The sequence below is a fragment of the Mobula hypostoma genome, chromosome 14 (genome assembly GCF_963921235.1).
Source record: "Mobula hypostoma chromosome 14, sMobHyp1.1, whole genome shotgun sequence".
Taxonomy (NCBI): Eukaryota; Metazoa; Chordata; class Chondrichthyes; order Myliobatiformes; family Myliobatidae; genus Mobula; species Mobula hypostoma.
This window is the reverse complement of record NC_086110.1, coordinates 51,433,271-51,449,332: the sequence shown is the minus strand read 5'-3', so window position 1 is coordinate 51,449,332 and position 16,062 is coordinate 51,433,271. Positions and strand designations below refer to the sequence as shown.

At 39.6% G+C, this 16,062-nt stretch overlaps 2 protein-coding genes across 3 annotated transcripts in view; both read right to left on the bottom strand.

Annotated features, from left to right (window-relative positions):
• Positions 1-7,288, bottom strand: part of pkd1l2a (polycystic kidney disease 1 like 2a) — a 100,346-nt gene extending 93,058 nt beyond the window's left edge. For both annotated transcript variants that reach the window (XM_063067122.1, XM_063067123.1), the window contains exons 1-3: positions 7,230-7,288; positions 2,320-2,724; positions 1,691-1,810 (exon numbers count right to left, since the gene is read on the bottom strand). In XM_063067122.1, the coding sequence (XP_062923192.1) occupies positions 1,691-1,810; positions 2,320-2,704 (505 nt within the window). In that variant the 5' untranslated portion in view covers positions 2,705-2,724; positions 7,230-7,288. The remainder of the gene's footprint in view (positions 1-1,690; positions 1,811-2,319; positions 2,725-7,229) is intronic.
• Positions 7,275-16,062, bottom strand: part of LOC134356390 (polycystin-1-like protein 2) — a 28,774-nt gene continuing 19,986 nt past the window's right edge. Inside the window, exons 4-8 of the mRNA XM_063067325.1 lie at positions 13,285-13,449; positions 11,644-11,826; positions 10,772-10,882; positions 9,898-10,045; positions 7,275-7,536 (exon numbers count right to left, since the gene is read on the bottom strand). Of these exons, the coding sequence (XP_062923395.1) occupies positions 7,275-7,536; positions 9,898-10,045; positions 10,772-10,882; positions 11,644-11,826; positions 13,285-13,449 (869 nt within the window). The remainder of the gene's footprint in view (positions 7,537-9,897; positions 10,046-10,771; positions 10,883-11,643; positions 11,827-13,284; positions 13,450-16,062) is intronic.

The window sequence follows — 16,062 nt, the reverse complement described above, 5'->3', positions numbered from 1 at the left end:
GCTTTATTTGACACATGTAAATTGAAAAGTGCAATGAAATACATAAACATGAGAAACTCTGCAGATGCTAGAAATTCAAAGCAACACACACAAAATGTAGGTCAGGCAGCATCAGTGAAAATGAATAAACAGTCAATGTTTTGGGCCAAGACGCTTCTTCAGGACTGAAAAGGAAGGGGGAAGACACCAGAATAAAAAGGTGGGGTCAGGAGGAGGAGGCTAGCTGGAAGATGATAGGTGAAGTCAGCTGGGTGGGAAAGGTCAAGGCTGGAGATTAAGGAATCTGTTGGGAGAGGCGAGTGCACCATAGGGAGAAAGGGAAGGTGGAGGAGCACCAGAGGGAAGTGATACATGCGTAGGTCAGAAGAGGTGAAAGGTCAGAGTGGGAAATAGAGGAAAGGGGGTGGGGGTTTGGGGGGGGGAGTTTTTTTTACTGGAAGGAGAAATCAATATTCATGCCATCAGGTTGGAGTCTACCCAGATGGAATATAAGGTGTTGCTCCTCCACCCTGAGGTGGCCTTATTTTGGCACATGAGGAGGGCATGGACCGACATGTCAGAATGGGAATGGGAATCGGAATTAACACATTCGGCCACCGGTAAATTCCACTTTTGGCGGATGGAGTGGAGGTTCTTGATGAAGCGGTCCCCAATTTACAACGGGTCTTACCAATGTAGAGGAGGCTGAGTCAGGAGCACCAGACACAATAGATTCGCAGGTGAAGTGTTGCCTCACCTGGAAGGATTGTTTGGGGCCTTGAATGGAGGTGAGGGAAGAGGAGTATGGGTGTAGCACTTTGGTGGCTTGCAAAGGTAAGTCCTAGGAGGGAGATTAGTGGGGAGTGAAGAATGGGCAGGAGAATCACAGAGGGAGCAATCCCTGTGGAAAGCGGGGGGTTGGGGGGGTGTTGGGGGACGTAAAGATATGTTTAGTGGTAGGATCCCTTTGGAGATGGCGGAGCATGATGTCTTGGACATGGAGGCTGATGAGGTGGTAGGTAAGGACAAGAGGAACTCCATCACTGTCACAGCAGTGGGAAAATGGGGCGAGCGTGGATGTTTGGGAAATGGAGGAGACGTGGGTGAGAGCAGCATAAATAGTGGAGGGTGGGAAATTCTGTCAGATACATTTTAACAGGGTTTAAATATGCGCAGTGAAATACATTGTTTGCGTCAAGTCAAATCAGCAGCGCACAAGTGTCCACGTGCTTCTTGCGCCAACGTAGCATGCCTACAACTTAATAACCCTAACCAGATATCTTTTGAATGCTGGAGCACCTGGAGGAGACCCACACGGTCACAGGGAGAACACATTTACTCCTTACAGACTGCGGCAGAAATGGAACTGGTGATCTCAAGTATTGTGCTGACTGTTAGGCCACCGTGCTGCCTGAAACTACACTTCAACAGAGCAGTTCACTGTTGTTGTAAAATACCTTATGATATTCTGAAGGCTGCAATACAAATATATCCCTTTTAACCTGACCGAAACTTTGGAGTTGGACTTATATTTGCAATCGGGATTTTAAATCCAGCTCTTTCCCGTTTACACTTACTAAATATGAAGAGGGTGGAGTCATAATCCTATAGCTTATTGGTTTTCATGCAGGCTGCCCAAAAACAGAAGGAAGTCAAAATTTGTTGCATATTGTAACGTTAGTTATAGACATTAAAAAATTTGAGTACTTACCTTGATCATCAATATCATGTGGTTTCAGAGATGATATATTTGCCACAACAGTGATGTTCCCAATATTAAAGCTGATGCTAGAAAGAGCATTGACAGCTTTTCCTCTAACCAGAAAAGTACCTGTACACAGAAGCCAAAGGGACAGTCATTATAAATGGGGTCACTATCTCTCATGATTTCTAGATTTCACAACCAATACAATGGTGAATGAACAATTGAAGATTGATAAGTATTTTCTTCAGGAACACAGGAGAAGAATTAGTCAATCAAAATCATTCTAATAATAATATATTAGAATTTATGGCAATGAATTGAAGTCTCCTGGTCTCTGGCAGAAATTTCAGAGAACAGTACAGTATTATTGGGTCATACATAACTTCCTTTGTGTTTCCAATCTTACCCTTTGGACTAGTGACATAATTTATGACAAAAGTTTTGCGATTTCATGCAGACAGAACAATAGTCCTAGTTTGAACTGTTATTTTTTTCATAAATTTTCCTGTTTAAATATATGTTACTGTCTTGATTTCATGATCCAAATCAATCCTGATTTATATCATAATTGCAGAATCAACTGTAGTTAAAAGGTCAGTAAATTTTATATTATTCAGCTAAAAAAAGTGAGCTACCTTCAGAATTCATTAGAAGGCTGTAGGCTCCAAGATTGCCATCAGGATTATCAATGGCTTCAGAAAAGGTCTCGTTAGGACCAATAAATTCAAACTGTAGCTCAACTGGGGCTCCATGAGACACAGAAATGTTTATAGTCAAATCACTTCCCAGCTCCAAAACAGCAGAGTTTACTGAAGCCTTCAAACCTCTGATTGGTTCCACGAATTGAACAGTTATATTCTGAGATACCTCTCGAGAGGTCACGTTATTCTTTGCTAGAACGGTGATCTGATGGGTGCCTGGACCTATCATTTGTTGAATAGCACTATCCAGCGTGACATTCTGAGGAATAAATCCTTGAGATGTGGTAATGGTGTGAATGGTGACTGCTCCAGCTGACATTACATAGGTCACATTTGTACCTGTGAAAGAAAAAATATACGTGTATACTCCTACTTTTCAATAACATTGCACACGTTCTGCTTTTCATAACACAGGAGTCCATTTCAGCTTATTAAGTCAAGAATATCTCAAAGAACAATAGCATTCCCTCATTCATTTCCCCTGTAACCTATTCTACCCAGGAGCTGGTCTTGGTTGTCAGCGGCTATTTGAGACACATGCCATTTGGAGCATTTAATAGGTAGTGGGAGTTTATCCTCACTACCACCCCTGGCCATAACAACCTTAAGGAACCTGGGTGGCATTGTTGCTAAGGTCACTGAATCAGTAATCTAGAAGTCTAGACTAATAATTTCAAATGCCCCACAGCAAGCCAACCTGCCTGGATCTTGGCATACAGCATAGCAATTACAGCAACAGTTTACAGTGCCAGCTGTAAGATCAGGGTTTGATTCCTATTGCTGTCTATAAGGAGTTTGGAATGTCCTCCCTGTGACTATGTAGCTTTCCTCTGGGTGCTCTAGTTTCCTCCCACACCCAAAGACATATGTTTAGGGATATTAAGTTGGTGGTATGCTATGTTGGCGCTGGAAGAGTGCTGACACTTGTGGGCTGCCAAGGACGATCCTTGCTGATTTGATTTGAGGCAAACAATGCACTTCACTGCATGGTTCAGTTTATATGTGACAAATAAAGCTAATCTTTAGATCTTTAATCTTTATGTGACATGGACCTTATTTGTTCCTCTTCAGTTCAAACCCTGCTAGCTCATTGGTAGAACTCCCAACTTGGAATTAAAAGCTAAAGGGTCAAATGACATTCCAGCAACCTTAATTTAAAGATCCAACTTGACAGTCCAGTGCAGTACTAGAGGATTTTGACTTTCGGATTGAGTTCTAATCTCACCTAGCTGTGCAAACAACTTTACTGTCTCTATCTTATCGCTTCCTTTCATAGTTTTAAATGTTTCAGTAAGATTCACTCTTATTCTTCTGAATTCCAGCAACTATAGTCCCAAATAACTCAATCTCTTCCCATAGGCTAATTGCCTCGTCTCAACCTGGTGAACTTCCCCTGAACTACATCCAAATCCAATATACAGTATCTTTACTGAAATAAAAGACTACAATTGCATTCAGTACTCTAGATGCAGCCTCACCAGTACCCATTATAATCTCTCGGCTCGTAAATTCAATGATGGCTAACATTCCATTCGCCTTCTTGATAACCTTTTGCACCTGCAATCCAACATAGCTGCGATTCTCAAACACTCTCATGTCCCTTTGCACAACAGCATGCTGCATTCTTTCACCATTTAAATAATGATCTGATCTTCTATTTCTCATTTCAAAGTGGGTGACCTTGCATTTACCGACATTGTACTCCATCTGCCAGACTCATTTTGAAATGAAAAATAGGTCGGATTATTATTTAATCTGGACAGGGCTGTCAAGCTATGCAGACTTCCCACATCCTCTGCAATACCCACAAAATACTGGAGGAACTCAGCAAGCCAAGTCGCATCTATGGAGAAGAGTATACAGTCAACGTTGCATTAGCACAGACCGATTGATCACCATGTTCTGCAGCCCTGTGTCGTACAATGAATGTTCTATCGCCTAAATTCACACTTACTAATTGCCCTCATTTCACAGCTTTTATGGGCAAAACGCCATGCTCCCACTCCCTGACTGTTGCCCATTAATTCATCAACCACCTAGCCTGATTTATAGCTTGTCCCCAGAGCAATCCTGACCTCTCCTTTAAGGAGATATCCATTTGTCTCCTTCTTTCACAGCAACTGAATATTAAGTTGTTTTTTCATCTTTTTCCCAAATCTGATGAAGGGTTATTGAACTGAAACATTAAGTCTGTTTCTCTTTCTACAGTTGCTCCCTTATCTGCTCTGCTGATTGTTGTGTATATAATATTTCAGTAGTATTAATTGTAAATATATTGTTTGATTAAGCATTCCTGTTCATGTAAATAATTCATTACAGATGATGTGTAAAAATAAGTGAATTGGGTACGTCATGACACTACCACGTGATATGTATACTTTGCTTAACGTAAAGAACAAACTAAGACTCACATCTCTTGGGCTCCTGTCTTTTTCTTCAAAATACTTTTATGTTTTGGAATTACAGAACATAATCAGTATATATATATATATATATCATAATCAGTATATATATGTTTCTATGTTTCTAATATATATATATTAGAAACATAGAAACGTAGAAAACCTACAGCACAATACAGGCCCTTCAAGCCACAATGCTGTGCCGAACATGTACTTACTTTAGAAATTACCAAGGTTTACCCATAGCCCTCTATTTTTCTAAGCTCCATATACCTGTCCAGGAATCTCTTAAAAGACCCTATCGTATCCGCCTCCACCACTGTCGCTGGCAGCCCATTCCATGCCCTCACTACTCTCTATGTAAAAAACTTACCCCTGGCATCTCCTCTGCACTGGCATCTCCTCTGGGGTCCTTCTCGTCCGGTCCAGGTGACTTATCCAACTTGATGCTTTCCAAAAGCTCCAGCACATCCTCTTTCTTAATGTCTATATGCTCAAGCTTTTCAGTCCGCTGTAAGTCATCCCTACAATTGCCAAGATCCTATATACAGTTGAAGTCAGAAGTTTACATACACCTTAGCCAAATACATTTATACTCAGTTTATCACAATTCCTGATATTTAATCGTAGAAAACATTTCCTGTCTTAGGTCAGTTAGGATCACTATTTTAAGAATGAAATGTCAGAATAATAGTAGAGAGCATGATTTATTTCAGCTTTTTTTTTCATCACCTTCCTAGTGGGTCAGAAGTTTACATAAACTTTGTTAGTATTTGGTAGCATTGCCTTTAAATTGTTTAACTTGGGTCAAACGTTTTGGGTAGCCTTCCACAAGCTTCTCACAGTAACTTGCTGGAAGTTTGTTCCATTCCTCCAGACAGAACTGGTGTAACTGAGTCAGGTTTGTAGGCCTCCTTGCTCGCACACACTTTTTCAGTTCTGCCCACAAATCTTCTATTGGATTGAGGACAGAAAATGATGTCAGGTCTGGTTCATCCTTGGGAGCAAGTTCCAAATGCCTGAAGGTACCACGTTCATCTGTACAAACAATAGTACACAAGTAAAAACACCATGGGAGCACACAGCCGTCATATCGCTCAGGAAGGAGACGCATTCTGTCTCCTAGAGATGAATGTACTTTGGCGCAAAAAGTGCAAATCAATCCCAGAACAACAGCAAAGGACCTTGTGAAGATGCTGGAGGAAACAGATAGACAAGTATCTATATCCACAGTAAAACAAGTCCTATATCGACATAACCTGAAAGGCTGCTCAGCAAGGAAGAAGCCACTGCTCCAAAACCACCATTAAAAAGCCAGACTACAGTTTGCAAGTGCACATGGGGACAAAGATCTTACTTTTTGGAGAAATGTCCTCTGGTCTGATGAAACAAAAATTGAACTGTTTGGCCATAATGACCATCGTTATGTTTGGAGGAAAAAGGGTGAGGCTTGCAAGCCGAAGAACACCATCCCAACCATGAAGCACGGGGGTGGCAGTATCATGTTGTGGGGGTGCTTTGCTGCAGGAGGGACTGGTGCACTTCACAAAACAGATGGCATCATGAGGAAGGAAAATTATGTGGATATATTGAAGCAACATCTCAAGACATCAGCCAGGAAGTTAAAGCTTGGTTGCAAATGGGTCTTCCAAATCGACAATGACCCTAAGCATACTTTCAAAGTTGTGGCTAAATTGCTTAAGGACAATAAAGTCAAGGTACTGAAGAGGCCATCACAAAGCCCTGACCTCAATCCGATAGAAGATTTGTGGGCAGAACTGAAAAAGCGTGTGTGAGCAAGGAGGCCTACAAACCTGACTTAGTTGCACCAGTTCTGTCTGGAGGAATGGAACAAAATTCAAGCAGTTTACTGTGAGAAGCTTGTGGAAGGCTGCCAAAAAACGTTTGACCCAAGTTAAACAATTTAAAGGCAATGCTACCAAGTACTAACAAAGTGTATGTAAACTTCTGACCAATTGAGAAAGTGATGAAAGAAATAAAAGCTGAGATAAAATCATTCTTTCTACTATTATTCTGACATTTCACATTCTTAAAATAAAGTAGTGATCCTAACTGACCTGAGACAGGAAATGTTTTCTAGGATTAAATGTCAGGAAGTGTGAAAAACTGAGTATAAATGTATTTGGCTAAGGTGTATGTAAACTTCTGACTTCAACTGTGTATATATATATATATATATGTTGTTAGTCTTTGAAAAGGTAGTTCAGACTACAAAGTGGCAGGAATACTAAATTTCTTTTCCTAAAGATAAATTAAAACAATTAAAGATACTGTACTCAGCAAGTTTTAGAACAACCTTAAAAGATATGAGTCCCTAATTTGTCAATTAATTGAGTTTTAATTCCCAGGTGTCCTGCTGAGCACCAGAGGATTCAGTAATGTAAACATTCTACCCTGATTTCCCTCTTCACTATAACTTACACTGCTCAGATTATTGGTTGTATCAAAGGGAAAAATCACATAAATTCATTCTACTGCTCTTGAAAAGTAAACTGCACCTTCTTCAACCACAAGCTGAATCAACAGTGGATCTCCATATGGAACTGTGCAGTCATTAGTTTCTTCAGATTGATTGAAATTGTAGCATTTGATTATTCCAAAACCATTGATTGGCTGTTGGATTGAGACCATTTTCTGCGCTGTCACATGCCACTCACTAGAGGTACATTCGACATTGAGAGTGAAGAGACCTGCAGTCCGATACTGGTAAGTCTTGTTGCTAGTGGACCTTTAAAAAGATTGAGAAAATTATGGTTATAATCCGTAGCAAATCAGCGTAAGGGGAACGAGTTCCTTGAAATAATTACAAAAGTAGTTAAGTAATTACATTTTTCAAAGAATTTTTTTGTTATAGCTCTTTAGTATTTCAAAGCTGTTATAGTCATGTGCAAAGAAAACAAGCTACCAAATATGGGCAACAGATTAATGTGCATTACTGCTGATTTTAATCCTCAGAAAATATGATGTTTGTAATTCTGTTGATTTTTTTCTGTCTTGAAGTTGATTGATTTTAGGAGATTTATTTCTGTATTTTGGATTCTGGGGATTAGGACATTGTCTCATGAGGCCGGATTGAATAGAACATCCTTTTTGTTTTGTCTCTGGAGTTTCAAAGAATTCAAAATGATCTTAGCGAAATACAGGGGCTTAACAAGGAGACTCCTGAGCTGAGAAATAAGGGGTGAGATTCCAGTACGATGGATTGGTCTGCAAAAGGGACAGCAGATGCTGGAATCTGAAGCTTGCAGGTGGAGGAACTCGACATTCGTGTGGGGTGGGGGTTTCAACAATGTAGACAATTCCTTTCTCCGCAGAGATGCTGCTCAACCTGCTGAGTTCCTGCTCCAGACTGTTTGTTCTGTGGGACTGGTCAATTTGTATTGAGCTCAGCAGAAGTCTCTTCACTTTGACAGTTGGGAACGCTTCGAATATTTCAATGTAGTCAGAGCTGAAACTGATCACTTCTTTTAAATTTAAGAATTTTCTGGGTTCTGGGCATTTGGCGAACCAGAAGGGGATAACTTCACTCAGCTCCACCCAACTTCACCCACCCCATCATTGAACTGTTCCCACAACTTATGGACTCACTTTCAAGGACTCTTCATCTCATGTTCTCAATATTTATTATTTACTTAATATTATTATTTACTTTTTTTGCATTTTTCATAGTTCGTTGTCTTTTGCACATTGGTTGTTTGTCTGTCCTGTAGGGAGTGGTCTTTCACTGATTCTATTGTCTTTCTTTGTGTTTACCTGGAATGCCTGCAAGAAAACGAATCTCAGGGTTGTATATGGTGACATATACGAGGGGTGATTGATAAGTTTGTGGCCTAAGGTAGAAGGGGTCAGTTTTAGAAAACCTAGCACATTTATTTTTCAACATAGTCCCCTCCTACATTTACACACTTAGTCCAGCGGTCGTGGAGCATACGGATCTTGGACCTCCAGAAAGTGTCCACAGCAGGGGTGATTGATAAGTTCATAGCCTAAGGTAGAAGGAGTTGAGTTATACAGCTCTTTTTACATGCACATACAGTTCAACTCTTTGAGTGATTATGCAGAAAATTTGAAGCTAATAACTCATCAGGGATGATTGATAAGTTCATGGCCTAAGGTAGAAGGAGATCAGTTATTAACTTCAAACTTTCTGCATAATCACGCAAAGCATTGAACTGCACGTGCATGTAACGAGAGCTGTATAACTCATCTCCTTCTACTTTAGGCCACGAACTTATCAATCACCCTCGTATGTACTTTGATAATAAATTTACTTTAAACTTTGAACTTTAAAAGCTCAGTCCTGATCTCCCTTGTGTAGTAGGCTTGCATTGCCATTTTGCCTCCACCTTTTCATTTTAATTTCATTTGTTCATCATCAAATGGAGCAGCATGTCCAGAAAAATAAGTAGTTTAATTTGAAAAAATGGCTGCCACCAGTATTGCCGCAGATTAGATTTCCCCCAATCTGATCTGACAATAAAACACTGGCATTAAACAAATATTTTGTATCTGATTTCAATTCAGTGAGTCCTAAACATAACTTCAGCATGGACGGTCCCCAGCCCAGCAGTGAAATGAGGAGGGTTGGGCATGGGACTAACAACCCCATCCCTTAAAAACCCAGAGCTACAGAAACACCAACAGAAGCTCTAATGGCCTCATGCTTGGGAGAGGAAGGACCTTTGCCTCGAATATGTATGAAGTCATGTGGTGAAATTGGAAACCACAGGGCCAACCAACTCTCTATCAACTGAGGACCAAGGATTCTGATGAGCTGATGTTAGCAGCCAATGCCCCAGTAGGGGCAATGGGCTTAAGAAGAACACTAAACATACGCCAAAAAATGGTAATGGATCATTGCTGTAATAAATTTAAAGTAAAATCACTGAAGAGAAAATACTGAGGAAATCAAGAGGACTAACAGTCATTAAATCCACTTAATCTGAGGACCTGCATCCCACGTTTATGTGGCTACAGAGACAATGGATCCATTGATGATTTAGAAAAACTCCTTGTTGTTAAAAGAGAAAAATAGCACTAATTTATATTTCTCTTATTTCTGTCAATTAGATTTATAATTAGTACTCACTGCACTGGATCATATGGTTCGGTTATGAAGCCATTGCCAGTGTCGAATGTGCAGGTGAGGTTCCCAGAGTATGGATGCAGCAACCACGTTTGAGATATCGTGATGTTTTCCAGGACTGCATACACATCATCAACAAGCAAATGAAGACCTAATTAAAATATCAAATGGACATCAAGTATTGTTACTACTTTTATCCTTCTTAGTGTGATGGATTGAGCACCTGCGGGCAGAAGAAAGAAATTTTGCTGTATTATTCATGTTGCTGTCTGTAAGGAGCTTATACATTCTCCCCATGATCGCATGGGTTTCCTCCAGGTGTTCTGGTTTCCACCCACAGCCCAAAGACGTAGCAGTTGGTAGGTTAGTTGTTCATTGTAAACTGTCCTGTGATTAGACTAGAGTTAAATCGGGGGTTGCTGGGCAGTGCGGCTCGAAGCCACGTTGTATCTCAATAAACAAATCAAATAACTTCAAAGAAACAGTATGTAGTACTTACCTATTCTGAATGATTTTGATAAGCTTTAGCATAATGTTTCACAGAGTGCATCATTTTTGGCATTACTACATAGGTCTAATTTGGCCACTTTTTATACACTGTGGACAAAACACTCAAGACAGGGGTTTTGCTTTAAAAATCATCTGGCTGAGAACTGTGACAAGGTGTTCTCTTCTTCAGTGTCCACATCCGCCTGTTGATGCCATTTGATTCCTTGCTGCAGGAAGTTTTGGTTCTCCTACAAACTCACAATATTTCCACCATCAGATAAAGACATTACATACAAACATGCAAGGATCCATCTCATGCAGTCTGATTTAACTCTAGTAATATTGATGAAAATATGACCATTAGAGATGTCGGGGTAGCATTTCTTACCTTCTTTGCAATGATAGTCAATAACAAGGTAATTGCCCAGGTCTGGACAAAGATCACCAAAGGATGTCTTATCTGCTCCAACTTGGCAAGCCTGTAATCCATGGCACTGACCTACAATATAATATTTTTGGTTATATTTGCTGCTTAAGTATATAATCATGCAGTTTCCCAACATTAACAATCCTCTAATCAACCAGTTTGATTGTACAGTAAATTTCCTCTGCTGTGTGGAAGATTTGTCTTAATTTTACATGTAACAATGTCCAGATTTAATAATGCTTGACTGAGTTTGTAAAGAGCACTAAAGGGTAAACCACTCAGTGTTTCTCTCTGTGTCATTGGTATGGGTGTTAACTCATATTTGGATTGAGTTGTTTGACTATGACCCCAGAATTGAACAAAAGTCCCTGAGCAACAAAGAAAATAGTGACTTGTATAACGTGAGGGGAGGAAACATATGACAATTCTTTATATTCCCGTGATATTGGGTTTAGATATTTCAATTTGATTCAAGTTGAATTGTCATTCACCCATACATGAATATAACTAAACAAGACAGAGTTATTCCAAGACCAAGGTGCAAAACACAGTACCAACAGTCACACACAGCACAAAGCACACATAGCACATACAAGATAGCAAACACATGTAAAATATCAGTAAAATACAGCCATGCAAAAAAAGTCCAGATCCTGAGTCCAAGAATGCTGCAGAAATCTGCAGTTGACTGCAAGATAAGGTGTAAATGTCAGAAGTCTTTATGTGGAAGTTAACGAGCAATAATGCCTCTGACACCACACAGCAGAAGTGCAATCAAAATATAGAATTCTGAAAAGTTCTTAGTCTTTAGATAACTGTAAAAAAAAAGTTACCTTTCACTTTTTCTCTTACATCAATCCAACTGCAATCTTGAAGTTCGGTTGGGGTTACAGACTCCAAGGTGCAGAAAGAGAGAGATTTGCGGCCATAAAAACTACTGTTGATCTGAATCACCTGCCCAGACTCGCACTGTAGTGTAGCATTGAAGTGATCGCAGGCAAAAGCTCGGCTGGACTCTGACAGAAATGTAACGGCACACAAGATAAGTCAGTAATTTGAACTTTTAGAAAATGTAAACTCACAACCTTAATTGTCAGCTCTACACAGTCTTCCAGTGATACAATAATACAACCTCTCTCAGTCCATTATATTCTGCTAGAAATAAACAAAATATAATATGTTCTGGAAATTGCCCATCACATCTCCCAATAGCTCCAATAGTCTTTCTAACATGGCTTAGAGTGGCTGAATTCCTTTGTTTTAGGAAGGAACCTCCTATATGAAGAGTTTCTAACTACATCTGTCATCTTCAGCTGTAGCTACTCTATGCAGGCGTGGGGAATTGACAAAGAAACTGACGAGATGCTTTTGGCTTAAGATACTTTCATGCTGATTCTTCTCATTTAGATCACTGGACCACCACAAGTCCTCAGGTGACGTTTCTGTTATCAATTTGCACAGATCTTCAAACATTTCTTTATCAGACCCAGTCCCTGAGCACCTATGTTTTACTAATGTAGTGGGCAACATACATACATCACAGAGAGTGCGTACAGTCCCCTCCTGCCTTCCCACCCAAACTGCAGCTATAAGACATAAATGCAGAATTCGGCCTTTCAGCCCATTTGGTCATTTGGTCATGGTTAATTTATTTTCCCTCTCAACCCCATTCTCCTGCCTTCTTCCCGTATTCATTAACACCTTCACTAAAGATTACCTTTATTTGTTACATGTACACCAAAACTGTGGAACATCAATGACCTACACAGCCCAAGGATTGTACTGGGTGTCACCATGCTTCTGGCACCAACATAGCATACCTACAACTCACTAACCCCAGCCCTTACGTTTTGACACATGGGAGGAAACCAGAGCACCCAGAGGAAACCAGTGTAGTCATGGGGATAAATACAAACTCCTTAGAGGCAGAGGTGGGCCTGAGCCTGGATCACTGGCACTGTAAAACGCTATGCTACAGTGCCACCATAATCACAAACCCATCAACTTCCCCTTTAAATATACCCAATGTCTTGCCCTCCACAGCTGTCTGTGGCAATGAACTCCACCGATTCACCACCCTCTGGCTAAAGAAATTCCTCCTCATTTCTGGCCCAAAGGGATGTCTTTTACATTGCTATCCACTTTACATTGCCATGCTTTATGCAGGCCACATTAATGTACCACCATGAGTAAAATAAAAGAATGAAATAAATAGAGGGAGGTTTTGGTTTGAAAGAAGTAAGTTGGATGATCTAAACCAAACAAAAAAGGGAAAACTTTTGAAGAAAAGTAGGTGTAGAGGAAAGAAATAGACAGATGAACAGTGTAAAAATGAATGAAACAAGGAAAACGGGAGCACTAGTCAAGAGGGTAAAAAGAAAGAGACAAAGTGTTGTGAACAGTAAGCGATCATTTTGTCTGTACAATAAACTGTCCCAGAATCATGAAAGGAAACAGAAAGAAACATTGCTTACCGTATTCACAAATGAAATGGAGCTCCTGGCCACAGTTGTCTGTGCTCTTCCAGTGGTACATAGAGTTCTTCAGAATGTGAGCGCATGTTGCTGATGGAGAAGGCTGGTGTGCTGGAGCCCAGTTATCATACGTCACCCTTGTACCATCCAGCCAGGACAGTGTTCCTGGAGCAAAGACATAAAACGAAAATTATTTTTCAAACGAAATTGAAAAAGATAAGAAAATACAGCCGATTGTTCCACTATTCAATAAGGCCATGGTTAATCTTTTGCCTCTGTAACACTTTCCTACACTAAATCAACATCCCTTGATTCCCTTAACACACACAAAAAAAATTATCAACCATTGATTTAAACGTATTCAATGACTTAGCCTCAAAATCTACTTTGGGTCCAAGCTTAATTTAAAAATTTGCACAGATGTCAACTTCTGATTTAGAACATAGAACAGTACAGCCAAAGAACAGATCCTTTGGAGCACAATGTTGTACTATACCAACTAAAAAGTAATTTTAAAAAAAAACAAGAACTAATCGCTCCTGCCTAAACAATATCTGTATCCCTCCATCTTCCTCACATCCATGCACCTATCCAAGCATCTCTTAAAAGTTTCTAATGTATTTGCCTCTCTAACCGTACCAGGCATGCATACCAGGCATGATTGAAAGCTATTTCTAGCTTGGGTACTTTTGATCCAATATAGAAATGATTTAATGAAATATGTGGTTATTTCAATAGAATATTTAGTTAATTATTATTTTTTTCATTTGAACATAATTTGGCTCACTCATGTCTTTTTGACGGCAGGTCCATTTGGTCACACGTGAAAAATCTCTATGTTGTCCATGAATTTGCATCTGTCTTTATTTTCTGCCTTTATATTGGCAAACCTAGCCACATTGAAGTTGAAGCCCCACTCGCTCTCCCACATGATTGCTTGAATTTGGATAATTTGATAGTGGAAAATGAAATGAGCCAAGGGGTCCCAGGAGATTGTCACTCATAGTCAACCATGTCATTTAAATAATTGGATCGGGAAGGCAAGCGGAGTCAATCGGTCTGAGTAGGGAAGAAAGGCCCACCATTCATTGGTAGTACTACTGCAAAGCCACTAACCTCTTGCTAATTTAGAAAGAATAATAGAAAAAGTGAAATTAGAGCAGGGAAAATGTCAGAACAGGCAACAAGACAAAGCATATGAGAATTTGTTTACAGGTGCCAGGCAACAATGTCACCGCTGAGTGGGATGCTCGGGAGATATTGTAGCTGCATTATTGTCTGAGAAACTTCATAAAGTTCGCATTAACTACTTGTCTTAGTGAATGATGATGATGATGATCATCATCATCGGGTACCGTGCCCAGTTTGAGCTTTGACTGTCATGGCCCACACACTCCTGTTTCGGGTCAAGTGGATCAATTCTTTGCTATTCATTTCCAGTTCTCTGGCTGCTGTCTCCATTATCATTTGTCTTTGTCTTCATCTTGCTTTCTTCCCTTCAATCTTTCCCATAATTACCATGCATTCTAACTCGTCTTTCCTAATCACATGTCCAATGAAGTTACGTTGCCTTTTCATGATCTCATACATTATTTCTCTTTTTGTGTTTGCTCTGTTCATGACATCTTCATTAGAAATTCGTTTTGTCCATGATATTCTTTGCATCCTCCTCAAAAAACACATCTCTGCTGCTTCAATTGGATTCCTCATGTTACTAGATATTGTCCAACATTCTGAGCCATATAACATAACTGGATAAACGTAACATTTCAGTACTTTGAGGCGGGTTGCCATGCCTAGTTTAGTATTGGTCAGTATACTCTTCATTCTCATAAAGGTGTCTTTTGCCATCCCTATTCTTCTTTTGATGTCCATGTCACACCTGCCATCTGAAGTCACCCAGCTTCCTAAGTAGCAACAGTTCTGTACTTGTTTTATGTCTTCCCCATTTATTCTCAGCCTGCAGATAGGATTCTCCTTCTTTTTGGATATCACCATAAATTCTGTCTTTTTGCAATTGATAGATAGACCCATTTTTGCACTTTCTTCAACAATTATGTCAATTAAGTTTTGTAGTTCTTCCTCCGTACTTGCAATTAACACAGTGTCATCTGCATATCTGAAATTATTGATGTTTTCACTGCGAACCTTGATTCCCAAGATGTCTCTTATTTTTCGTAATATTGTTTCACTGTACACATTAAATAGATCAGGGGAGAAAACACACCCTTGTCTAACGCCTCTCTTGTTTTTCGTAAACTGACTCACTTCTCCATCTATTCTTGGTGAATGATATGACTAAAAAAAAGCAAAGATGACTGAGATTTGAAGATGATACTGAACTGAGTCCAATGATTATATAGGAGGAGGTAACATGATGTTTCTAACAAGTCAAGCTGAGGCAACATTGCAGTATCAAGAGCTTCAGTTACTCTACTTTATTAACATAAGTAACAAAGTTACTGCTGCAAACTTCAAAAGTCCAAAGTAAATTTATTATCAAAGTACATGTATATCACTATATACAACCCTGAGATTAATTTCCTTGTGGACATACTCAACGAATCTATAAAAGAATCATAACAACGATAGAATAAATGAAAGACAAACTTGGGCATTCAAGTAATGTGCAAAAAACAACAAACTGCACAAATACAAAAATAAATAATCAATAAATATCGAGAACATGAGATGAAGAGTCTTTGAAAGTGAGTATGGAAATTGGTGACAGTTATATTTATAGATGTTTCTATGTTTGCGAGCAATGATCGTTACCTT